This window comes from Ursus arctos, unplaced genomic scaffold, assembly GCF_023065955.2.
Source record: "Ursus arctos isolate Adak ecotype North America unplaced genomic scaffold, UrsArc2.0 scaffold_2, whole genome shotgun sequence".
Taxonomy (NCBI): Eukaryota; Metazoa; Chordata; class Mammalia; order Carnivora; family Ursidae; genus Ursus; species Ursus arctos.
In genome coordinates, this window is record NW_026622874.1 from 19,050,053 (window position 1) to 19,077,650 (window position 27,598).

At 35.8% G+C, this 27,598-nt stretch overlaps 2 protein-coding genes across 4 annotated transcripts in view; one reads left to right on the forward strand and one right to left on the reverse strand.

Moving 5' to 3' along the window:
• RALGPS2 (Ral GEF with PH domain and SH3 binding motif 2) overlaps positions 1-27,598 on the forward strand; it is a 165,445-nt gene that overhangs the window by 96,216 nt on the left and 41,631 nt on the right. The window lies entirely within an intron of this gene.
• On the reverse strand, positions 3,697-27,113 carry ANGPTL1 (angiopoietin like 1). Its single transcript, XM_026509280.4, has 5 exons — positions 26,580-27,113; positions 19,996-20,841; positions 8,051-8,244; positions 6,362-6,632; positions 3,697-4,380 (listed from the first exon to the last, which is right to left on the reverse strand). The coding sequence occupies exons 1-5, from the start codon at positions 26,587-26,589 to the stop codon at positions 4,193-4,195; spliced, it is 1,509 nt and encodes a 502-aa protein (XP_026365065.2). The 5' UTR covers positions 26,590-27,113; the 3' UTR covers positions 3,697-4,192.

The following is a 27,598-nucleotide window of genomic DNA, read 5'->3' on the forward strand; positions in this document are numbered from 1 at the left end:
CATGGAGTACTTTACCTTCTTCTTCTCTCTAGATTATATATTGTATTCTAAAACAGCAATAAAGCATGTTCAGTCACTTTCTTTTGAATGCCGAGAATGAGCTCTGACCAAATGGCAGCTAGCCCTAGCTTTTTCTTTAGCCAAAATTACATCTGCATTTTCCATTACCTCACTCACATCCTTTTTGCCCTCATTCTTTTTTATATATTTAAAATTCCTCTAGCATTCTTTAATGGTAATTTTCTGAAGTTTACTTTAGATCACTTGAGGACTTGTGATATAAAAAGGCTGGGACCAGGGTTGTATTAATTTCTTTTACCCTGTTCATTTTCTTTCTTTTAGAGCTTTTATCTTAAAAATAAATAATGTGTAGCAGCTATACAGATCTGCATTTTAATCATAAACAGAATCAGATTCCCCCAGTTCCAGCAGCTTTGCCAGTGGCATTTCTGGTTGTTGATGTTTCAGTAATTGCAGTAAAAACACTTTGTAATTTTTTGAGCAAACCTTAATGGGAAAAGAATAACAAAAATCTTAATAGCTGACATTTATTCAGTACTTAATCCTGTATGCCTGACTCTGTTTTACATAAATTATGTAATTCTTAACAGTTTTATAAGGTAAGTGATACTATTATTATTCATATTTTACAAGTGAAGAAACTGAGACAAGGGAGATTAAATTGACTTGCTGTAAAGGTATGTATTACAACTGTTTCATTTATAGTTCAAAGAAAGCTTTTAGGGCATAATATTAATATTTTGGGAATCTGTATTGAAATTAAAATTTTGAGTTCATTTGTCAGTGTTTTCTATAATTATCTATAGAGTTACAATTTAATACCTATTAACCCCACTGATAAAATTGAAAAGCGAACTTACTTTTAGATGGCTTTGGGGGAAGAGCGGGAGGGGACTTGGCATTGTAAGTGGAATCATTCTTTTCTTACTTGGTTATCTTTCGTAGACACTAAAAATTTTGTTAGGGTATAATCTTTAACCTGCTATTAAGTATATAAAAATCATATTAGTACATGTTTATAAGTAATTTTGAACATTTTCATAATTTCAAAAGATTTTATAGGCTTATTGTTAACAGTAGGAGTCCTAAGAAATATAACACTAAAAGAATTATCACTCTCATATCATGACTCATAGAGTCAAGTGAGCACTAGACTGAAAAGTTGCTTGTTATACTCTGCTTGGAGTCTGAGGATAAGTTTATTTGTAGATACCTACTGAACTCCAAGGCATTGTCTGATAGTGGCATTATTCAAAATCTCAAGTTCAGGGGCGCCTGGGTAGCGCAGTCGTTAAAGCGTCTGCCTTCGGCTCAGGGCGTGATCCCGGCGTTCCGGGATCGAGTCCCACGTCGGGCTCCTCTGCTGGGAGCCTGCTTCTTCCTCTCTCACTCGCCTGCTGTGTTCCCTCTCTCACTGGCTGTCTCTCTGTCACATAAATAAATAAAATCTTTAAAAAAAAAAAAAAAAAAAAAAAAAATCTCAAGTTCAGAGATGCCAAGTTCCCTAGACATTGATGGTATCTCTCATTGAGTACAGAATAGAGTCTAAATCATTCTTAGGATGATTTTCATTTCATTTATTACAAATAACTGAATCCTTTTATAAACGAGCTCCAGGGTTACAGTTCGGTCTTACTGAAGATAGGACAACCATGTCTTTATTCCTAGGTAGCATGCAAAGTAGCTAGCTGTTGGACACAAGTGACCAATTTAATCTCAGAAGGTCCCCATTTGGCTGAAATTCCTACCATGACTGTCCTCACTTAATTTTTCTTGATCTTTTCTCATGACCCGGTCTCTTAGCTATCTGCCGTAATAGCTTCACGGAGCTCTATTAGGGTTGCAAATGAAGGTCATGAGTCAGAGTAATTTTATGTCTGAAAACTTAGGTAGTATTTCTTTTTAACACATTTCTTGATCACTTACTCTATGCAAGGCACCATGGTAAGTGTGGCAGAAAGTACATAGATGAATAGTAATAAGCTGATAGCCAAAGTCTACAGAGTCCTTATGTCAAGGATTATTACTCTAAATGTTTTACCACATGTATTACCTCCTTAGATTTTCGTAGTAAACCACATGAGCTAGGTACTCTTCGTATCCTCATTTTATAAATAAGAAAACGGAGTATAAAAACCGCCCAAGGTAACACAGCTAGTAAATTAGTAGAGTTAGGCCGCAAACCCAAGCAGTACTGACTTTAGCACCTACCCTTAGCCGTCATTTAATTCTGCTGCTTATTCCCTGCTCTCCAGGAACTCCAGAACAGAGCTATACCAATGTCTGTAAAGGAGAACAGAGGGGGCTCAGTGGCCAGGACAGTTTAGCATTCAGTCCAGTTCTTAGTTTGTGTCTGGACTTTCACATCATTCTAGTTTTAATAATATAATATTCCTTTTCTCTGAAAAATTAGTAAGACTTGCCTTTGATAGGGTTTTGGATGTTCAAGTGAAATGCTATAGTTCTGTCAATAAATGGAATGCCCTAGGAAAATTTTATTCAATTAAGATTTGATAACTGGATGCCTAATTTGCCCCAGAAATCTTTTTTTTTTTAATAAGATTTTTAAAAATTTATTTATTTGAGAGAGAGCATGAGCAGAGGGGAGGGGCAGAGGGGAGGGGCAGAGAGAGAGGGAGAAGCAGGCTTCCCACTGAGCAGGGAGCCCAGTGCGGGACTCAGTGCCGGGACCCTGGGATCATGACCTGAGCCGAACGCAGACGCTTAACCAACTGAGCCACCCACATGCCCCTATCCCAAAAATCTTATACCAGATTTTTTGTTGTTGTTCAGGAGGTGAGAGGAGGGACTTCAAAACCATTTGAAGATGACCATAAGTAAAACAAAGAGTAATAATACTATAAGGTTTTGATGTTCTCTTACCTTCTTTCACCAGAATTTTAATTTTAACATGTGACAAGAAATACATTGGTCATGTTGGTGGGCTTGAGTTGTTCATATGGTCATCTTCAGTTCGGATTGGGTTTTCTTTTTGCTTGAGCAAAAGTCACGAGATTTCTCTAAAATTTTAGTTCATGAATGAATTAAGGGAAGGTCATCTGTAAGCAATGAACGTATTTCTGGAGGGAAATTGTTCCAGAAGGTTGGTAATAAAGTTGTTAGATCCAAAAGTGAATAAATGACACACAAACCATAAGATGATGGAATTAGCAAACTGGACCAGCCAAACCCCTGTGGATTCTGCTCTGAAGCTATTGAATCTCAGTATTGTGAAAGTATCTAACAGTTCCTTGAAATTGTCTTAGTCCCACCCGTCAGTATGCAGTAGTGCTTGTAAAGCCCTCCAAGCTTTCTGACTTTTGAATGGCAGATTTGGGGGTGGAGTGAGCAAGAGAATTAATAAATAAGCTTATAGTTATAATTCAGATCTGAAATCTTTGGCTTACTAAACTTTTGTAATATCAGTGTTTTGCTGTTATAATAACAAATGCATTTCAGGAAATTTTGGTGTTCAACAAATCGTATGAAGATGGTATTGAAAAAATCATTTGTATATTTCTGTTTTTGTATGTTGACTGTTTAAATATTGCATACCTTGTTTTCGTTTTAAAAATATGTATTTTAATACTGTGGGTCACTTAATTCTTTTGGGAAATGGGCATAAAATACGTTGTCAAGAATTCAGATCTAGTCATTTCATGTGAAAGGCACAAATCCAATTTGAAATAACTTTTATTCAATGCAAAATGTGTTTTCTATTGGCAAAACTAGAGTTTTCTCTAATTTCCTGTCTGTATTTTTATAAATAAAATGTATTACTTGGCTTGAAATCTTAAAATTATTTTTCTGTTGGAAGTTAGAGCAATCTCATAAAGTTTTTAAATAAATTGTTCTTAAACATGTATTCAATTTTGATTTAAAATAAAGCTAAGATTTGTTATACATTGTGGCAAATATTTACATTTACATGTATTTTAGTCAGTATAGTTTTTAAAATAACTGGGGTTACGGGTACAAATAACCTTCTGCAGTATGTTGAGGGGAGGTGAAACTACGTTCATAAATCCCCTTTTACAGTTACGGTAACATTCATTTTAAAAACTATATCTGTAGCAGTGAATTGTGCAAAACAATATACATGTAACATTTACATTTTAAGGAACTGAAGAATACAGAGTTCTGTGTCATTTAAGTTGGAAACTGTCTCTCTTCAGTCAATAGGCTTGATCATCATCTGAACTGCTCTCAAGGAGTACGACCCGCCTCGATATTCAGCCCAAAAGATTCCGTCTTGGTACTTGCTTCTGTAATGGCCTCCTCTGTACCATACTCCGTTTAGGTTAGAATGTGCACAGGCGTTGTACCACCACCCTCCTTTATGAAAGTGGGCACAGTTTCCTTTGAGGAAAAAAAACAGATATCAAAGTAAAGGTTTCTCCTAAGTCTGGTACTCTGCAAATCATCCAAAACTTATGCTACCTTTGGAACGATTTGAGTTTTTCTTACTGATTCCGGTTACCTTTATCTTTGTGGTTTTGTTTCTTCATTCATTCTTTTTTTTTTTTTTTAAAGATTTTATTTATTTATTTATTCGACAGAGATAGAGACAGCCAGCGAGAGAGGGAACACAAGCAGGGGGAGTGGGAGAGGAAGAAGCAGGCTCATAGTGGAGGAGCCTGATGTGGGGCTCGATCCCATAACACCGGGATCACGCCCTGAGCCGAAGGCAGACGTTTAACCGCTGTGCCACCCAGGTGCCCCTGTTTCTTCATTCATTCTGTTACTGTTCCTGAAGTATCAACTACTTGAAGTACCACTTGAATTGCCTTTATCTTGTCCTTTGCTTGTATACTACATGCTTTTTTTATTAAGTGATTTAATTTTCTGGGTAGCAGGATAAATAAGACAAAAAACAGCGTTTGTGAGATAGAACAAGGGAGAGATTGGAGAGATTGGGAAGGAAAGATACGGAGTTGCTAACAAGAGTAAATTTGGGAAAATTGAGTTCTTAAAATAGTATAAAATAATATAAAATAGAATAGCACTACCAGTTGTCAAATGTGTTTCTGTAAATGTGGTGTATACTTTCGTTATGTTACTTCCTTTTTTCCTCTTCTACCGTTGTAAAATAGAGCAACGTAGAGACCTACTTGCTCCTAGCCAAGGAGAGATATAATAACTGAACAGAAAAATAGATCAGTTTTCAGGAGGGATATCTCTTTATCGGGGCCAGAGACCTGGGCTAAAAAGGCAAAAGTAGGGCTGCTGGGTGGTTCAGTCGGTTAAGCATCTGCCTTTGGCTCAGGTCATGATCCCAGGACCCTGGGATGGAGCCCTGCATTGGGCTCTCTGCTCAGTGGGGAGCCTGTTCTCCCGCTCCCTCTGTCTGCTGCTCCCCCTGCTTGTGCACTCTCTCTCTCTCTCTGACAAATAAATAAAATCTTTTTTTTTAAGATGAAAGTATATGAAAATTAATGTTAAGAGTTTTTTTAAAAAGATTTATTTACTAGAGAGAGAGTACACGAGCAGGAGGGAAGGAGGTGCTGAGGGAGAATCAGGCTCCCCGCTGAGTAGGGAGCCCTGCGTGGGGCTCAGTTCCAGGACCCTGAGATCATGACCTGAGCTGAAGGCAGATGCTTAACCAACTGAGCCACCCAGGCGCCCCAATGTTAAGAGTTATTATATCTGGATTACCTAACTGATTTTAAAGAGAATATTAATGTCCCCTCTGAGTAAAGGTTTTTTGCTCTTCCTACCACATGTTGCAGTCCTACTGTTCCCTTTCATGTGCGTTATTAACAAATGCCTTCATCAAAGCCATGTCCCCAAATGGATGGTCTCCTTCACTCCCTTCAGGGCTTTATTCAGATGTTACCTTCTCAAAGTAACCTTTCTGACCGCTCTGTAATATAGCACCCATCTTACCCCCTGCTGCTCATTACTCACTCTTCTCTCACTGGTTTTATTAGAGTACTTGTCACCACCTGACAAATCATTATGTCTCCTAGAGAGTAAGCTCCAGAAGGGCAGGAACTTTTTTCACTGCTGTATCCTTAGCACCTACAACAGTGCCTGGCACGTGGTAGGTGTTTAGTTAGTAGTTTTTATGAATTTTAGACATTAGAGAGTTTTATTTCCAGGTAAATGAGTTTTCGCTTTGTTCCCTCCAACCCCCCACCCCCAGGTTAGAACGATAGAACTTTGCTTTTTACACAGTTCGGTCACGCTTTGGGATTGCCTTACAGAAGAGGTAATAACCTTTCGGCAGTTTATGTAACCAGTGACTGAGCCGTAGCATATACTTTGATAGCAGGGTTCTGTGTAATGCATAGAAGTTAGTGGTTTACAGAGACGACACATCAGTTTTTTTCTTACTCACCTGCATACATATCTTTATCTCTGTCCAGTGTGGTGAACTGTTTACCATTATGCCACATCATGGAATCCCCTGCATTTCCCTGGTAAGTTCCCAGACGCAGTCTAAAGAATTCACTTTCAGGTTCCAGGCGAAAGCTGCTATATTCTGCGTAGACTTTTTTGTCACTCCAGTCTTCTAATTCAATCAACAACTTATAATTATCTTGATTGCTAAGCATATAGATACTTTCCAGTCCAAGCCAATATTCTCCATCAATGTTTCCAAACCCTTTCTGTTAATAGACAAATAGCATGAGGGCAAAAATAAGTGTAGAGATAGTAAACTTTTTTACAGATAAGCCTTAAACCTTTGATGGCATAAATATTCACCATTTAAGTGGTACTGTGAACTTCCCTTTTAATAGGTCACCTGATCTTTATAAGCCCCACATAGTCACTTTGTTTTGTTTTGCTTTCTCTTAGTTTGTCTGTATTTATTTGCACAGCTAGCTTCAAACTTTATGGATAAGAAAAAGGCAAAAGATAATGAAAATTATTCCTAGCTACGAAAAACATTAACTAGTAAACTACGAGATCCCTGAAAAGGGTTCCTGATCTCTCTCATACACAAAGAACCAAAAAAAATTTTTTCACCCCAATAGTCAAACAAAAAGGATCTCTAACATTATGATCACTCAGTAAAAATGAAGGTATTCTGCTGTTAAAGCAAGTTGTCTTCTCTAGCTCTGTTACAGTTAAATATCAGAAGATACAACAGTAATCTTCGGAGTTCCACCCTGGAAAAACTGTAGACCGTTTTTAAAAAATAAGTCCGTGAACTCTCCTGTTTCAATAAGCATTCACCAATATGCAGCACAGTGTAAGGCCTGGTAAACCTGATCTTAACACTAACTGTGTTTTCAAGAAGGTTGTGTTATGGGACTTTTTTTTTTTTTTTTTTGCCTAGTTACTTATTTAGAAATTTACATAACTTTTGACATGGATGTATTAATGTCTCATTTTTAACTGCCAGTAAAGTGTCACCTAAAATTGAATAATCACATGACTTCATAATTTTGAATGAAGTATTGACCATGTAGAAAATATAATCTCACCTATCTACCATCCTTTAAACTGGAGGGTATATACCACTCATAAAATTAGCATGTAAACATCAAAATTATTAACAAAGACTAGTTGCTTACTTTTCCAAAATTCCTATTGCATGGCTCTGGCCCTGTATGACAGTCTAGGTGTGTGTTACTTCCCAGTAGCACTGATGTCTGGCGTTAGCAGTTAAAACATGAGGGGACGATTATCAGAGGTAATCAGTCCTAGAGGAAGGGTCATTTTTTGAAGTTCTGTGGTTAATATTATTGCTCAGTACAGTTGCTGTTGGGTAGAAACGTGGCCATAAATAAAAAAGCCGTTGTCTTTTTAGAAAATGGAATCAGCAGTAGTCTTTGCTAAAAATTAAGTATTTGTATAAATCGTCCGGACTGAAAAGGGGCAGTTTAAAGGATATCTTCAGTTTCCCTTTTACCTTTTAATTTTGACTTTAAAACTGGAGATGAGAATTTTCTTTTTGACAAAAGTAGATAATGGAAAATATATGGGTAGTTATTTTTAAACTGTGTTATTTATTGCATGGAATGGCTACTACTGAAAGAGCTGCTGTATTCCATCACCCAGGTTGGAATCACTGGTTTACCTTATAATTTTCCCAATTTCTGAAGAAGTTGACAGAGCCATCTGTTCTTTTCTGAATAACAGTCCAACCCCCGGGATCCAAACTGTTCTCGCACCATAACTGTATTGGTCCATTGCTGTTTTCAGGTTTGATCATATAAATCCCGCTGACTGAATATCCAGCTTCTTTTGCATGCTGACAGTCTTTGAATGGTCCTATAATGAAAATACCATTGATTACCAGGAAACTTAATAGGAACAGAGCCATATTAAAATAGTTTTTAATCAAAAGTCTTACCTTTGTATCTTTCCTTACAGATACCACTTTTTATCTCATATACACAGCACCGTAAAAGTTAAAGAAACTAAACAAAAGGATTACCCCAGTCCCACTATATGGAAAATTAACTTGTTTCATTTTCCGCTGTTCTTGTGAGTTTTTGTCCATATACATACATTTTTATATTGTCATAATTCTGACACGCATAGAAAATTGGATTCTGTATTTTAACACACAAATTTCCGTGGGACTACAGTCTTCATTCTGGCACTTTTAGTAACTGTAATATGAATTTTTAATATTGATACATCATTGTTTATTCCTTTGTCGTTGGATATTGAGGTTTCATCTGATTTTTGCTATTATAAAAGTACACAAAATGTCTTATTGGCTTCATTTTTTTCTAATAATTACTTATAAAAATGTTGTGGGATTGATAGACTGGATCAAGAGGGCGTGAACACTTTTATAGCTCTCCATAGTGCCCGGTTTACAGCTTCCAAAATTTGATTTCAGTGGAACACACTAGTCCCTTGAGGTACTTAGTGAAAATGGCCTACCATGGTCAAATAAGTTTTATTATTGCTAAGTATTATATTACCCTTTTGGAAACCCACAGTGTACATGCACGTATGAAAGATTAAGAAGCCCTGAAATAAACCAGAGTTTCCCAAACTTAAAGAATCTGTTAACTATTCCCCCCATTCAACAGCCCAGAAGAATACACTTCAGGAATGCTGGCAAAATGCCTTTCTAAATAGTTGTATCAATTTATATGACTAACAGTAATTTTCTTATTTAGTCTACACAATGACCCTGGTGATAGTTTACAGATGTTCTACAGATGAAACAGTTAACTAGTCTAAGGTCCTGTATCTTAGAAGGTAATAAACCCTAGACTTAACCCCATTTCTTTCTAATCCCAGGGTCCGTGCTCGGAACTGCTGGCTACATTTGCTCTTATGTTATTTCATAGTTTTATGGATTCTCTTCCTATTTTATAATACATGAGTAAGTTCCTCGTATCTTTTAAAATGATAAAACATTTTGTGAAATCTTTTTTAGAAGATCTGACTCTTAAAACTTGTGATTTCCACATTTTTTGGATCTAAAGAAAGATCACTTCTAAGTTTTACTGAACATTTCTTTAGTTGCACCATTCTTCAGTGTTTTGATCCTTTGGTTTTTTTATAAGCATGTGAAAGTATTAAGTGATTCAGAAATAAGAATTACACCACAGATCTTTTAGAACAACAACAAAAAAAGGTGTAGAAATTCCAGTTGTCAAATTTTATATTTTACTAGAAATATTTAAATTTTGACTTATGCAATTTTTAGAAATTACATGAAAATAGAGTTTAGTCAAGTAAAGCTCATACAAGAAATCCTCACTATAATGATAATAGGATTGTTGAAATTTTGAGAAATGTGTTATCTATACTGTGCCAATATATATAGGATCCCTTTTGGACTAATTGGGGAAGGATTCATCTCATTAAATAAATACTTATACAGTTGCATCATTTGAAGGGGTTCGTTCTTAGAGACTGAACTCTTCCCTCCAGATTGCTTCTTGAGGATGAAGACTATTTTGTTCTTCTGACTTCACATAATCAGTGTTTTAACTGTTAGTGGGCTATCAGTCATTTTTTTAATTTAAATTCAGTTAATTAACATATAATGTATTATTTGTTTCAGGGGTACAGGCCTGTGATTCATCAGTCTTACACAAGACCCAGGGCTCACCACAACACATACCCTCCCCATTGTCCCATCACCCAGCCAGCCACCCCATCCCCCTACCCCCTCCCCTCCAGCAACCCTCAGTTTGTTTCCTAAGATTAAGAGTCTCTTATGGTCTGTCTCCCTGTCTGGTTTCGCCTTGTTTCATTTTTTTCCTCTCTTCCCCTGTGATATCAGTGAGGTCATACAATAATTGTCTTTCTCTGATTGACTTATTTCGCTTAGCATAATACCCTCTGGTTCCATCTGCGTTGTTGCAAATGCAAGATTTCGTTTTTTTCTATCAAGTCATTTTTAAGTAAATGAATTAACTTGCCTTCACATTTTAAATATAAGGAGATTGAAAACCACACACAAATTCAAGAGGTGATCTATTTCTCTAGCCCACATTTTAATGTTTTGTTGATATTTTTCTATTTCAGACTTTTTAAAATTATGATACAATGACTAAACACTACACAATACTAGTAGAAAAAATTTGAGAAACTGTAAAGACTTAATGCTGTCTTTCTTGGGTTACATTTATTTTAGGTATTGAATTTTTTAGTTCTAGAGCTTCAGTTTGATTCTTTTCTTTCTCTCTCTCTCTCTCTCTCTCTCTTTTTTTTTTAAGTAGGCTCCATGCCTAGCATGGATCCCAGCGCAGGGCTTGATTTCACAACCCTGAGACTGAGACCTGAGCAGAGATTGAGTCAGATGCTTAACCGACTGAGCCACCCAGGCGCCCCTCAATTTGATTCTTTTTTTATAGTTTTTATTTCTCTTCTGCAATTACTGATCTTGTGTTTTATGAACATATTCTTTATATAAAAGCTGTAATAACTACTTTAAAAATTCTGTCCCTTCTGTTCCTAGTTTCTAAGAGTTTTTATCATGATGGGCTTTGGATTTTTTATCTATCTACTGAGATAATAGGGTTTTCTTTTTTTTTGTTTGTTAATAGGTAAATTCTGTTGATTATTTTATGATGTTAAACTAACCTTGTATTCCTGGGATAACCTTGACGTGGTTATAGTGTATTATTGTTTTTAAATATTGCTAGATTTGCTAAAATTTTGTTGAGAATTTATGCTTCTGTATTCATAGAGGACATTGGTTAGTCTGTGAAAGCTTATAAATAGGTTCTTAAGCTAGGGAAGACAATGATAAAAATAACATTTTGAGCTTATCAGATTGTCCATAAATCAGATCACATTCCATTAAAATTCAGTATGAATTATTTTTATATTATCTACCTTATCAGTTACTGAATATAAATTACAAAGTATTCAGAACCTTTAACACAATACTTTACAGAGTAGTCATCATCAGTAACTGTTAGTTGCCTTCTTTTCTCCTTTGTTGCTATCCCTGACACACAGCAGGAGCTCCTTTAATAAATATATGCTTATTTAATTGATAAATTTAATTTGGCTAATCAAAGATGAATGTACAGTCATTTCTGTTGTAGAAAATAGCATATTCCTGAAAACCTTTATGTTCTGTAAAATCTTACACCAAAAATAACAGCCGATATTAGCTGTTAAATACTTTGTATTTGGCTGTTGACCTTTGTGGCACAAAACATTAAATATAGCTTGGAAAAACTCCCAGTGAACCAATATGACGACCTCTTTGTTTTACTGATATTCAGAGAAGAATAGAAAGGTTGTAGTTCAGATAGGATGAAATTTATAGAATTTTAATTTTATATGTGGGAGTGAAATAGAAGGAAAAGTGAAGTCTAATTTCCAGGTCCATTCTTACATTATTTTTTGTAATGCATGGTAATATATTCATTTGTTTACTCCTACAACTCCCCATGGCAAAGACTGTATCTTTTGGTTGTCTGTCCACAGGCGAGGCCCACTTAGACACTCCAAATATTTGTTGACCTAAATGATTCCTGGTAGCCACCATGGTTTCCAGAATTTCCTCAGTTGTGCATTATTTTTTCCAGATGTGCCTTTTCTGCATCTACTATAGGCCAGAAAATTTTAGGCTCAAGGTGTAAAGAAACAACCGTAAAGTCAAGTGGGAAGTGGGGGAAGTGGCAAGTAAAGAGAATTCCTCAACAATATGACAGCTAGTGTGATGGAGTTCTGCAGGGCACCTGGAAGCACTGGCCAGAAATAGCTACCAGATTTACAGAAAAGAGATCAAAGTCTACCTGTATGTGAGCTGAATCTTGAAGATTGAAGAAGAGTTAGGCTAGAGGGGGTAAGGAGTCTATCGTGGCCACACATGAGTCACCGGAGCTGAGGGATGGAATCCAAAGAGAGCGTGAAGTTACAGAGGAGTCACAAGTCTAGTATGTCTGAAATGTAAATGACTAAAGGCAGTACTTGGAGCTCTTGTTCTGTAGCCTGTAGAGTTGAAACTGATTTTTTTCAGGGTAGCCAGACTTTTTCTAACTTGTCATTTCCAGAATAGTCAAGGATATCTGAGGAACATTGCTCTTATTTTAAACTCTGTTGTAGTTAGTGCGCACGAGTAGTAGTCTTGTTGGCAATCCACATAAACATTTCTCATTTCAGAAATTTGCTTATTCTATAAATGTCACCTTTATATTGTTTATTTTATGAATGTCACCCTTGTCATTGCTCTGTATTCATTCGATTATAGTTTTGAGAATTTACATTTTATGTTGAAGTATATATTCAGCAGTTGGGCTTTCATTAGGTTATTTGAATTGCTGTAAAGTATTTAGAAACATGAAGGTTTTGAATGTTGACAAAGTATTTGTAAAATAGCATTTGTTCTTTTCCTGCTATTTAAAAGGCCCTTGGATATCTAAGCAAATTGGAGAGTGCTGGGTTTTCTAAACCCTGCTTTCATTTGATAAGACTTCATTTTATGCAAATTTAAAATGATCTTTAATTTTCAGCCCACTTATTTGTTGTGGGCTTCATATTTGCAGTTTGGATGCCTATTAGATTTAGTTGATCAAAAGGCTTAGGAAAATTTAGTTGAAATCCTTTTCCAGAGCATGTGTATAAAATTAGTAGTGCTTTTAGCTACTTTTTTCTCCTCGATAAAAACAGTAAATACCAGAATTTAGCATTTGTTTGTATTTATTTTTATAAATAAACCATTAACCTGTCTTAGCCAGTGTGTATTGTTGATCTTGGCAAAAATATTTTTTCATTATTACTTGAATATGCTATTTACTTTCTGCTTTAGAGTTAGATTATAAGACATTCTTATATTAAATGTTTTACTACTTTCTCTACCATAAAAATCATTGCCTACTAGGAATTCTTAAATGACTAGTAGAAAAATAAGAGCTTTGTTTTTGAGAGATTAAATTTAACTTGCAGTTTTGCATATTCTTAGGAATAAATTAATTGACATGTTTCAGGAATTTGTTCCTAATGGTTCACATAGGGTATAGACTGGAAGTACCTGTCTTTTAAAATAGGAATTTTATTAACCTTTCTCTTGCATTGAGTAATCTTGAAATAGTCATCTTTGTTGACACGCAATTGGATTCTTCTCAAGGCAGGAAACTGAAATTCTTTACATTGAATTTGAAGGACCAGTGTTTCTCTTCCTCAGTTTATTTGATGAAAAGTTTATATGGGACTAACAAACTCCAGTTAATAGATCTGACTCATAGAAAGAAAAATATTGACCAGTCCTGCCACATTATTTCCCAACATGTATTTTTCATTAAGAACCCATATTTTGACCAGAACAGTGGGTTTGCAATTTTTTTTTCATACTTTGAATATGCCTTTCCTGGGAACCATCTTTAACATAATTTTCTTTTTTCTAAAAAGAAACTGTTTAATTGCTTAAGTTAAAAAGTAAAACCTTCCCTTTTTAATGTTGTTGAATTTCTCATTTATTTTCTTACTTTGTCCCAATCCTGTGTTCTTTGTGATAGGAGAAACAGGACAAAAAAGATAATCAGTTTAGAGCTTTCAAATAATTGGTCAGCAAGTAAAATCTTTTTGAAATGTAAACTTTTTAATTGGGTTGTGAGCTAAGTATAAGATAAATATATGTGACAGCATTTCAGAATGGGAAGTTTTGAGACAAATACTTTCTGAAGGAATAATAGATTCTTCTAATAATATGGATTACTATGTTTATTAATCTGTAAGTTTCAAATGCAGTTTGCAACCCAAGCTTTTATTTTTTAATTACAAGGGTTTATCAGTTGTTTCCCATAACTGTAACAAGAGTCATATTCCAATAGCCCCTTTTTATCTAAACAGTCTTTAGTTTTTCTTTTTTGTTTAAGTGTTAATATAAGTATTCCACTGAAACCAGTTGCATGTTTAAAAGATACCAATAAGAAGCATTAAAAATATTTGAAAATTAGCTTACCTACCAAAAAGCGTATTAAGTTTCTAATGACTGCTTTTCAAGTTTAACTTTTTGAGCTTACCTTTTCTGTCCCCATACATGGCAAAGCAAGGCACATATAGAGAAGGGCACAAAGAAATGGAATAGTTAATGATGGTCAGACCATACACAAAGCATGTTGATATGCGTCACTTCATTTAATCACCATAACAGTCTTTCTTACAAAAGAGACAACAGAAATATCTTGCCAAAATCCAAATTTCCTGATACTCAGATTTATGCCGTAACACTGTGAAGGAACTTTCTCAAGTCTATCTACCTACAAGGAATAAACTTACTTTTATAAATATACTATTTGTAAAAGAGTAATGTTTTCTTTTATAAAAGACTAACCCAAAATGCAGCCACTGAATAACATTAACAGTTAAGAATTTTATTGATGGCAATTTGCTAGGTGAGTAGTTACATTCCCAAACATTTTGTTTTTAAGCTAGAGGAAAGGTAACATTTCTAGAGATAATTATTTTTAATCTAACAAAAGTATTGCATTATTTGCTTTAAGTTCATAGTAAGTTCTTTTGAGGTGCATTTTTCTTATAACCATTTTAAAAGAAAATATAAAATTGTCACTAAAACACCTTTTTAGGTAAATGATGGTAAGATACATATAACAAAGTTTGCCAACTTCATTATTTTTAAACATACAGTTCAGTGGCAGTCGTACCTTCTCTTTATTGTACAACCAATCTCCAGAACTCTTTTTATCTTGCAGAACTGAAACCCTATACCAATTAAACAACTTTCCATTCCACCATTCTGCTTTCTATCTCTATGAATTTGACTGCTGTAGGTATCTCATATTGGTGGAATCATACAGTATTTGACTTTTTGTGACTGGCTAAGAGACTTTTAAAATACTATATACACATTATACATTTAGAGACTTTAGACTTCTAGACCATGTTCCCACATGTAGAGTACAGTAACAGGAACTTCTTTGTGCCAGAGCATCTGTAAGTACAGCAGGACCATCCATCTTTGCCCCTTTCGTGCAAGTACCCAAACAGCTCAGACATATTTTCCAGTCCGGTAAGAATAACAGGAACACAGATTTTAGCACGTTATATATAAAGAAAAGAGCAAGTCTGTTCAGTATTGCTTATAGTAATTTATATATGATGGAAACCATAGAATATTAGAACTAGAATGTGATGTTAGAATTGTCCAGTCCAACCAGCGCTCTCATTATACACATGAGAGTACAGATCCAGACAGGCAGTCACTTCCCCAAGGTTAACAACAAAGGAAACGGGTCTTCTTAATTTTGTGCACTTTCCCTTATATGTTCACTAGGGTTCTAATGAACATTCTTATAGTGTAGCTAATTATGTCCGTGGATATCAAAGACCAGTAGTTATAGAATAAAATAAGTGAAAAGTTAATGTTTACTTGTAACAACAAATAAATAATGAAAAACAGAAGTTATGTCTGCCCTTAATTTTTACATTAAGGATTGGTAAATAGGAATATAAACACCATTGTTTTATTAAAACAAGTCTGTTTAATGGGACTTTTGATATGCTAAATCCCTAGCATGGGGATTTAACTCTGAAACGCAAGATTATTCCTGCACTACAGCTCAGTGTATAATTAGAACTGAGCTATAGCTCATTTTGTAAAAGCATTTTTTAATGTATCAGTGTATGAATATGTGAATAATAATTTCTTCAAGAACTGATGATACTATCCACTTAAGATTCAGCACCCACAGAAAATACTCCATGGGGGTCATCTCCATACCTACATAATTGTACATTCCGTCAGTTAAAAAAAATCCACACACTTCAGTTATGTTTGTGTATGTTATATGAATTAACTACTTTGCTGAGAAGTTGTATACGTTAAAAGCTTACACAAAACACATACTTTTTAAAAGATTGTTTAAAACATGTATTTTTTTATTTCTATACCCAGTGGATCATTTTATATACATCTTTCCTTTGAAAATCAAAAGGTGTGAGGATGTTAATAGTGATTACCATTTACCTAACATAATGGTATTCCCTGTTGTGACTGAGAGTTAGAACAGTATAAATTGAATGAACCCAGTACAGTAGAATGTATTAAAGTCCTTTCATGAAGGTCTGGGGAATGACAACTTTACGAAGCTCTATAAAAACGCAACAACAAGTTAACCAACGTTTATTTAGCATCTGCAGATGAGATGCAATGTCCATCTGCCAGGAAGGAGCTGACATTAGCGTCGGAAGGCATTTTACTTAGATGTGTATTTGAGTGCTGTAAGTACATGTAAAGATAACTGATAATTCAGGAGGAAATATAAGGAATGTTGTATATATTTTATGTCCCAGAGAAAAGAGATATTCATGGAGAGGAATAATCACTTTAAGCCTGAGGAAGTCAACAAGGGCTTCAAGGAGGAATTGCTACTTTTATTTTATTTTATTTTATTTTATTTTATTTTATTTTATTTTATTTTATTTTATTTTATTTTTGGTCTGAGCCTTATAATTTGATAGGCAGAAAGCATGGTAAATATTTCAGAAGACAGTTGATGCATTTTATTGAAGCAGATGGCTTTTGTGAAGGCAATTCATAGAAGGAAAGCTAAAGAAGTAGGTTTCTTTTGAGGAAGATATTCTTAACCAGGCTAAGCAAAATGCATGTTTTCTGTGTGAAATGGGGAACTCCTGAGCAGAAGTGTGACGTGATCAAAGTGGTAGCTTAAGAAGATAGATCTATTGGCAATATAGAATATATTTTGATGGGCAGAGAGAATGGACTTAGACTAGTCAATAAGCTATTACACCATTCCTAATAAGAGTTAACATTTTGAGTGCCAGGCACTGTTCTAAACACTCCTCAAGTGTTAAATTCTATGAGGTAAGTACAATTATTATCCTCTCTTTTACAGATGAGGAAACTGAAACCCAGAGCAGTTGTCTGCCCCCTGCTGCCCCAAGGTTACGTGGCTAAAATAATCCAGAAGTCTCTGTCCTCCAGCTGCTGCCATAGATAACTTGGATCTAAGCTAGAGTTCTGGCTCTGAATAGAAATGAGGGACAAGGGGCACCTGGGTGGCTCAGTCGGTGAAGGGTCTGCCTTCGGCTCAGGTCACGATCCCAGGGTTCTGGGATCAAGTCCCACATCAGACTTCCTGCTCGGTGGGGAGTCTCCTTCTCCCTCTGCCCCTGCCCCTCTCCTTGCTTGTGCGCTCGCTCTCTCTCTCTCTCTTTCTCAAATAAATAAAAGCTTTAAAGAAAAAAAAGAAAAGACATGAGGGACAAGTCCATGAAAGACAGAAAAACAACCTAGGTAGAACTCAGCTGACTGGGGGGGGGGAGAGAAGTGACAGAGATGAGCCAGGCAAATTCAGAAATAGCAAGCAGCGCAAATCAAAATAGAGAACTCAAAAGCAAATGACCCATCAGTCTTACTAGTGGAGGTTTATCCTAAGGATATAATCACAAAAAGAAAAAGAACAAAGTTATCTTTTAAAATTCCAAGAATAGTGATTACCATGTTAACAAGAAGAAAAGACTTGAAGATTATTACTGAAGCGTTAACTTTTATTTCTATTTGGATATTCAGTGAAGCTTTTTAAAAAGCTTATTAGTATTGTCTAGATCTTCTTCAATAAATATGTATTACCTCTATAATAATTATTTCTGGGGCGCCTGGGTGGCACAGCGGTTAAGCGTCTGCCTTCGGCTCAGGGCGTGATCCCGGCGTTATGGGATCGAGCCCCACATCAGGCTCCTCCGCTATGAGCCTGCTTCTTCCTCTCCCACTCCCCCTGCTTGTGTTCCCTCTCTCGCTGGCTGTCTCTATCTCTGTCGAATAAATAAATAAAATCTTTTAAAAAAAATTATTTCTAAAAGGAAAATGCTTGGTTGGGGAAAAAATTAAGCTTTAGTTATTCATTCAGTCATTCCTCAGATAGTTATTGTAGTGCTTAAAATATGCTGAGCACAATGTGCCAAAACTTGATCCTGGCTAGATGTTTGCAATAGAAGAATGAAAAGACACTTCACTTTCTTCCAGAAGCATTCAATCTAGCAGGAGACAGACATGCAAACAACCCTAGTGTAATGTGATACAGAAAATGTGTTCAAGGCATAGTTAGCAGTTTGGGGAAAGAGCCATTGAGATATGTTTGTTTGAATCTGGGAATGCATGACATTTAAGATAATTGGTTTACTTAAGCCTTGAAACCTGCCAGGTTGACAGATAAGCTGGAAGAAGGCATTTCAGGAGAGGAAGCAGCACCGTGTGAAGTGGTGGTAGGACATCCAGATGCAAACATTCAGCATCGGTTAGAATCAGGAGGAAGAGCTCCAGGCAGGAGGCATTTGAGCAGTGGTGATACATGCAGCCTTGAAGGTGTGTGAGACCTGTAAAATAGAGAATCTTGAGGCAAACTTTTTAAGCTGTAGGAGAGGAAGAAGATGCAAATGAAGGACCTAGAGAGTAGGAAGAGTCAGAATATTCTGACTTGGGGACCCAAGAAAGCAGAGATGTAGATGGTCAGTGGTGTCCACTGCTACAGAGAGACACTTTATGACACATGTATTTCCAGTCTTTGTTCTGTTTTTTGTTGTTTAAAATTATTCCATAGTCTGTATGCAGTTTTATGTGCTGCCTTTTCAATAAGTGAATGAACTATGATTTATTGTTTACTTTTGGGCATTTGGGCTTTTCTTTCCACTCTCAGGAAACAGATCAACTTGTAAAGAATTCAGGAGAATGTTTTATGAGAAAATGGGTGCGGGGTAAAATAAAAGTAAAATATTTAGAAAGTTATCAGTGAGCTTACTAAACACAAAGGTGAATTATTCATCTTTGTTTTCTGGGCACTTAAATGATCAATAAGGGAGAGAGGAAGGAAAGAAAGGAAGGAAGGAAGGAGGGAATGAATTAAGAAATGGAGCGACAAATATTAAGATCAATTCTAGGGTTTTTTGTTACCGCAGTGAAAACTTATTTATACATATGTGGGTGTAAGATACAAATTGTAGTTTGTTAGCCTTGGACAATAGAAGGGATACCTTTTCCTCTTAAGACTGAGGGCAAGTAGGCGCGGGTGTCCTGCGGATGTTTTCAAGATAAGAAAGAACAAGGAAGCTAGGACCTGAGTAGACTTCATCTCATACAGCAGTAGATGATGCGTGTCTGAGAGTGGAGGTAAAGAATGGATATCATTACAGGCTTAAGGAGAGTGAAAGCAAATTTTTAAATGTTCCTTTTGGAGAGGAGGAGAATGAGATGAGCAGCAAAAGGTAAACAAAAGGATTGTTGAGCAGCAAGAGGACCTAGCTGCAGGCCAGTAGAATGGTTTGTAGAGGTTAGAAGTGGATTGTGGACTCATTCCTGTCTTATTGCTAGTAACTTAAATTGTAAGAATTTGATTGGAAGGCAGTACTTTCCTCACAGAATACACTGTTTTTAGGAACTCTTAGACTCAGCTGAGAGAGATATTTAAGTTCAATTCTTCATTAATAGAAAACAAAAATGTTCATGTATAATTACATCACCAAGATGAAGAATAAGGACTTATTATGTGCGTTGTTTTGTAAACCATAAAATGTATTAACCTCATACTTCATTTTTAACAGTAAGAGGTAACTTACCTTCATTTATGAAAGTTACTGGTGGTATTTTGAAGGGACTTTTGGTGGGAGAAGTTCCCAGATCAGGTGGTGGCATTAAATCTCTGGGATAACCTGGATCCCTCTGTATCTCATTACCTCCCAGCAGTCCGGGGGTGTACTGATGACTGTGAGGAATGTGCTGTGGCACTACTTGGACAAGAGGAGGAGACATATGGGGGTCTTGTCGGGAAAATATCTTCAAGCACTGTTCTTCCAACGAAGTGATCATCACAGACTGGTTATTGACGAGATCAGTCAAGGAAGCATATTTTACCTCTAGTTCCCTGTACCTTGTTGCCATCTTCAGCATCTCTGTAGTGACATTGAGGATTTTATTTTCCAACTGGGAAAGTTCAAGTGAATTATCCCTCTTACGGATAATCTCATGTAGTAGTTGCATATAGAGTTGAGTAACACGCGAGTTCATGTTACGGCTCTCTTTTCTCAGCAGCTTTACCTCATTGACAATGTTCCCATCTACATCCACCACCAACTGCAGGACATCTATCTCCCGCTTCTGCCTGGAGAGCACGTCCTTCAGGTTTTCAAGGTCCATCCTGGTGATCATGTCTTTAATGGTACTTGCATCTTGCCCTTTGGTATTGACACAAATCGGCCCTGTAATTTTTTGTTCAGGTACCAGGAATGTGTATGCACATTTCTTTACTTCCTCTTTACTGTCTGTGGCACGAGGGTATCTCCTCTGGGTTGTTTTTTTTGTTTTGTACTGTCCTCCTCTGCAGTGTCCAATGCCCATTAGTAGGAAGAATAGCACAGTTAGGGTCCAGATAAAAGCCTTCATTTTGAAATGAGGTTGTATGAAGTCTTTTAAAAAACAAACCAATGAAAACATAAATAAATAAGTAAATTAATAAATAAATAAAGTAGAATAATAAACATGAGCAAGACCCAGGATATGTCATCTTGCAATCAGGATGGTACTGTAATCAGCTGGTGTATTATATTGGTGTTAGGAATAATTGTTTATATTTGAGGTGGTCTGTTAAAAAATAAACAAAAACTAATAAAACCAATGTGCTCCAACAGAATTCTCAGCCATATGTGGATTACATTGCCTGCACTTTCTAATTTATCAAAAATTGTTGAATACGCTATTTCTTTTTAGAATTGTAAAATGTATTACTGGAAAACTACATTAACTTCATGTCTTTTCTTAAGTAAATAAGTAAACCAATGAAGGGAAAAAGTAAAAAGAATGAATTTTAACCTACTTTTAAAGTCAATAATATAAAAAAAAATAAGGGAAAAAGTGGGTGTCTATTGGTGTTACTAAATTGGGCCAGAATTAATGTTAATAATTTTTAAATTCAACACCATGATGCCTTTGAATTTGTTTAAAATTTAGCTTTCAGAGAATAGCTTTCCAGCTGCCACCTCACTGTAATGCTTCTTGTTCCTAAGCTTAGTGCACAGATACTGGTGAGCTCCCACTGTGTGCAAAGGCTAGTGTTCTTTTCTTACCCTTGAAAAATCTGTCTTAAGACTTTGAAAATGATACACGATATTTGTAAGGCATCAATTAAAACATTCTTCCCTAACTAGTATTAAATATTCTTTTATTTATTTAAGATTTTATTCATTTGAGGGGCGCCTGGGTGGCACAGCGGTTAAGCGTCTGCCTTCAGCTCAGGGCGTGGTCCCGGCGTTATGGGATCGAGCCCCACGTCAGGCTCCTCCACTGGGAGCCTGCTTCTTCCTCTCCCATTCCCCCTGCTTGTGTTCCCTCTCTCGCAGTGTGTCTCTATCTCTGTCAAATAAATAAATAAAATCTTTAAAAAAAAAAATTTTATTCATTTGAGAGAAAGAATGAGAGAGAGAGTGCGAATAGGGGGAGAGGGGGAGGGAGAAGCTGACTCCCCGCTGAGCAGGGAGCTTGATGCAGGGCTCGATCCTGGGATCATGACCTGAGCCAAAGGCAGGTGCTTAACTGACTGAGCTACCTAGGTGCGCTTCTTCCCTAACTAGTATTAAAGTTAATAGTAGGTGACTTTATTAGTTACTATTTTATATTCATATTATGTGGTTTTAATTAAATTGGCCCTCTATAATAAATATCTTTTTTATCAAATTAAAGCAACATTTTTAGACAGATCTCAAACCAGAAAGTTTTGGCATCGTATTTTTTATTTTTGTAGCATGTCCTTTTGGAATTAGTGACAAGTTTAAGAATGAGAAAATGTTTACAGTCATCGTTGTGGGTAATTGTGTTTTCTAAACCATAATCTTATATATGCTCTAAGCTTACGTATGATTTAGCAGGTTTCGTTCATTTTTTTTAAGCAGGTTCATTCTTCTAACAGAGGTTCTACTGAACTGTATTTTAGTAAAATTTCAATAGTTTACTGTAACCATTACCAAGGAAAGAAACTCTTTATAATTAAACATGATTGTTAGACTTGGAAAGTGCCTTAGAGACCATCTCATTCAGGAACCTCTTGCACCCGCGTGCATGTTGAAAGCCAGGGCCACGCAAATCGGTGGTATTAGAACCAGGTCAAGAGTGCAGGCTCCCCGGCTCCTCCTTCGGTGTTGACAGCAGTGGCACATACTGCTGACATGTGTGCTTGGAGTGTTTCATTTTTGCTGTGACAGAGAAACACTTGTCCCTCATAGTACAATGTTCGTAGAAACACCAGGACTAGCTCTAGGAACCAAAGCTGCTTCCTTTCTCACGAGTTACCTCCCTCAGGAGTAGTAGCAGTGAGCAGCAGTGGAATGGGTAAGACGTGCCACTCCCTCGGCGGCCCGAGCAGGCTGCTGGAGCACGTGGCTCACCTTCCCCCTCTCATAAACTGGATGCCTTGTCTGCTGTTTTTGAAGGATAGCAGTGGATACGCTAAGACAGAACTCTTCTGTCCCACTTTGCACCCAAGTTCTTGTTTTTTGGTTTGAGAAGTCAAGTCCCAAGTTGTTTATGCCTACAATTAATAATAGCAATACAGTAATAGCAGTAGTTCATACTGACTGGGTGCTTGGCCTTGTTTTAAGCCCCTTTGCATGTATTAAGTCAATTGTAATTACGGCCCTTTAAGGTAGATTATTACAGTCCTCATTTTCAGTGAAGGACTGGCATCCAAAAAATAAGTACCTTACCCAGAGTCACACAGCTTCTAAGAAGATAGAGCCAGAATTTGAACCTAGGCAGAAGACTCAGCGTTTATGTTTCTCCTTTTCATTAACCACTACAGCACATGCCAGCGTATTCTGTCCTATTTTCTATCACTAATAGCATAACGGTCCCTTACAATAATGTAGTGCTTGATGCATGTTAACTATTCGCATTCACAACAACAATGTGAAATGAATGTATACTCTTTTTACAAAGAAATAAAGTCCCAGAGAAGCCAAAATTAGCACTCAGATCGGATTCGTATCTTCTGCTCGTAACTTTTCCAGACCTGTGTAACTTTTCCAGACCTGTGATTTTTATCCTAGTCACGCTGTAACTAGAGAGGGGCCTTAACTTTGTGCTTCTTGTTTTTCGGTCTTTTCCTGGTTTGTAGGTCTTACATGGACCCATTGCTTATTTATGAAAAGGTATTTGTGAATCATTTTTGTTAGGCTCTGTTTCCATCATTTTTCAACCCCAAACTTTTTTGCTGTCATTCCTTTCCCCCTGTATGTATTGTATCGTTGATAGCTCCATATCTAACTTGTGATTAGGAACCCTCCCCCAAAAATAAAGGTTCTTATGATCCATGAAATATGGACTCTTTAACTGTAGTCGTAAAGATGACTGCTACTTTTTAAAACCACGTCTCCTTTCAGAGTGGAGTGATAATGAAAATAAAGCCAAGAGTGGAAAATTATTTTTCTTTTACTAACGTAACCAAGAGAGGAGGAATGAACACAATAGTACTCCATATTTATATCGGAGGCCTTCTGTTGCTTACTGATAATCAAAAGCACACTTAGATGAGTACTTTTAGTTTTTTGTTTTTAATATTTTGCCTCTGATGTCAAGAGAAAATTTAGACCTTAAAATCATCTATTTTATAAGGAAAGGACTTTTATTGTACTAGAGTTACCAATAAAAGATTTCTTGTTATATGTGCAGATTCATGGAATGTAGATATGGTTTATATTTAAAACTGGGATGGTAAAATGTACAGTACTTCTACATAGTTAACTAGTCCTCATATTCACTCGTTTCACTTTAATAATAGAATGGAAATTCTTAGATCATAAAATTATTTTATTCAAATAATCTATGAAATAAGCTACCAAAACAAGGGAAATTCAGAAGCTATCACGAAACTTCAAAACAAGTAGAATTTCATGAACAGTATTCTGATTGGAACAGCTTGTATTCCTACCAGACACAGATTTGTATAGGACAGCTAAGAACATATAATCCAGGACTATTATTGTGACTTCACATCGGTGTCGTCATGAAAGGAGAAAGTGTGAAATTAAAATAGCAATAGCTTCACTTTGCTGTGTTCTGCCTTGGCTCTTTGTGGGCTCCTATACGATTATATCATAGGATAAATCATTGTGCACCGCAAGAGAATCTGACCTAAGTATTTAAAGGAGGCAACTAAACGTTTGCTCTTAAATAAATATAATTCCTTTGACCTTATAAAAGTAATGACTTCGTTGTCACCTAAAGAAGAATAAGGAGCCACATTTCTGAAGTAGTAGACGAGCTACGTCATGAGTAAAGAACTGGTTTTAAAAATACATTTACTGTTACATTCTCTGAAAACATTTTCTTATTTAATATTTTCCCACCACATTCAGTTTTAAAAGTGTAAGATCTATAAATCTGTGTTACCTCATAAAACTTTTCTGTATATGTTAAAACTTTCCTAGGTCCCAAGAGAATGTTATAAATTAGTTCCAGTATACTTAAGTTTAAATCTATGCCTTTGCTTGGTTGTTTTTAGGAAAAAAAAGAAAGAAAACAGAAAAAAAGTCATCCATGCTTTGGGTTAATTTTATTGGTACTGTTTCTCTTCATAGTTGCTACACTGCCAGCTAGTAGAGAGAAGAAATAAAAATCAGGATTTACTTCCTGTCAGATGGTAAATGTATAGAGGCATTTAACTCGCTGTGTCACACACTGAAAACAGCATGAGGCAATGAACCTAAATTTATGAAGCATTGAAGATGCCTTAGATACTTCTAGATTGTGAATTATGTTCTGGGAAGAGACTTGAGAACAGCCTCATCCCCTGGAGATACGAAAGAAAGGGATAGTAATCTTTGTGTTTGGGGTTTCAGATTCAGTGCTTGCCTAAGGCTTCAGTAAGAACTGAGGTTTGACGAGATCCTGCACTTTTCATAGCAAACAGCAACAGAAAAGAGAGAGATGGCAGTATTGCTTGGATATTTGATCAGTTTCTTGTAAAATACGTTTAGCAGAGATCCTCCCAGGATTTAGAGTTTGAATCTTTAAGGAAAAGACGTGAAAGTGAAGTTGAAGAAATCTGAGCTTTACAATTATTTGCTTGTTGAAGATTCTTACCATTTAATGTCTTTAGTTTTTAAAAGAACAGAGGATCCCCAAATTGTAAAAAAAAAAAAAAAACTTAAGTGTCTTTGGTGTTTAAAGCTTACTATTGGTAACTAGTAATTTTCTTTTTAACAGTTCTCATAATACAGTTAAACAAAGTAGAATATTGAAAGAAACCTCTTGTATGGTTACCAAAGTTATATCTATCTAAAAATATTATATATTTTTGGTCTTTTAATCATGTATTTAAGTAATTGTATCTTCTGAGTTCTTATTTTCTACTGTTACTGCAGACTACTTACATAATACTTCTGTCACATTTTATTTTTTTTCCCTAATCCTAATCTGTAAAGTTTTAGGGTTTGTTTTTTTAATACATCATTAACTTCGCTTTCTTAAGTAATTCTAGTTATAGCAATTTTAATCTCTGCTACCCAAGTTAAATAACTGTTACATGTAAAACCTGGAAAGCTATTTACAATTTTGAGTTTTTTCAAGAAATACCATAGACTTCGTTTAAATCTTTACAAAAATGTCTGCTTAGTATTTGGTTATACTGTAATTGAGGAATTGTTGCAAAGCCTTTCAGTTAATTTTGTATCTTTTTAGCTGTGTTTTGTAGCTATTACTTTAAGGTCTCTAACAGTATACGTGACCTGCCAGCACACACACACTGAAATTGTGTGGAGAGAGACTAATGTTTACAGCTCTTTTCTTTTGTTTGTATCCCTTTGTTTTTAATCACTGTGTTATAAACCTCATACATTTAATCTGTTATTTGTTAAAATTTCTTTCTAGTGTCACTAAAGCACATGTTTTCTGAAACCTAGCATGTATGTACCAATGTATAAGCTTATACACCAAATATTATTAAATTGAACTTCAAATCATACATTAACCACAAAGTACATAATGATCAGTTGTTTTACATAAAGGTACAAAAAAAAAACACCTTTTTTGGCTAAAATAAATTGTTGTATATTTTAAAATTCTTTGTTTAATAAAAGATTTTGAAATTCCTACAAATGTAAAATTTTAAACATACACAGAATTTAAAAAAAAAATAAAAGAAATATTAAAATACCTTTATGCATCTGTTGATAAAGTAGACCCAGAAACTTGCTGCTCTTATTCTTGCTTTTAAAAATCAGTGTAGAAGTTTGTTCATCTGTGACTTTAATGGCAATTGCATTTTGTTTTGGACCGACAAATCCAAGCGGTAATAAGGAACTTCTTTTTCTTCTTACAACACTAATCAATTGAACTTGACAAGCCACCTATGTAATTTTAAGTAGTGTAGTGGAAGTTCTGGTCTGTGGGCTGTCTTTAATCCGGCAGAGAAAGCATTGTGGCTTCGCTCTGTCTGCCACATGGAGAAGTGCAGTAACCAGCTGCAGCTGACCCAGATTGTATATACAGCACCCTCGAATAGTGATTCCCTCTCTTTCTCGGTAAACTCAAGTTCAGCCCACATATTACGTCACCAAAAAAATTGCTGGAGACTAGGGGGGAAAATCTCCTCCTTAGGATTTCCTTTCTGTAGCCTGAAATAGGGGTGGGGGTAGTGGGATCAGCAGGAGGTTGAATAGCTCTGAACAAGGAGAGACTGTGTGCAGGTTGAAGGAAGGGCACCATCTGGAAACAAACTATCATAGTTCAGCGGGCAATTATAAAACCAACATTTTAGTCTGCTGGCCAGAGATCTTTTAACTTGAATACTGAAAAAATAGTACTCAACTTCTCAGAAATAGTAACAGGCTGATAAGTTTGTTTTTTTGTTACAGAGAACAAGAGTTAGACTTTGTCAGGAGGCAGCCACCTAAATAATGTAATACTCTTTGTAGCTAGAAGAATTTTTAAACATTTTACTAAGTTGCCATTTCAGAAAGTTTTAAACATAGACGAAACCGATGTTGTTGTGATATATTTTACTGTGTAATGTCTCTTAAGATAAAACTGTTCATATATGTAATCACTAAACATAAGTGGATATCTATATATAAAATTCAGAAATGTAATACTTCAAAAAATTCTGATGTTATATAATGTCACTTCCTCCTATTCTAAAAACATGACCCCTCTTGTCTGAATAAGGTTATTCTT

Coding starts and splice junctions, on each gene's coding strand:
- ANGPTL1 (XM_026509280.4), bottom strand. Junction 8,245..19,995: donor AGTAACTTTCATAAATGAAG/GTAAGTTACCTC, acceptor TTTTCATTATAG/GACCATTCAAAGACTGTCAG. Junction 4,381..6,361: donor AGATAAAGATATGTATGCAG/GTGAGTAAGAAA, acceptor TTTTCCTCAAAG/GAAACTGTGCCCACTTTCAT.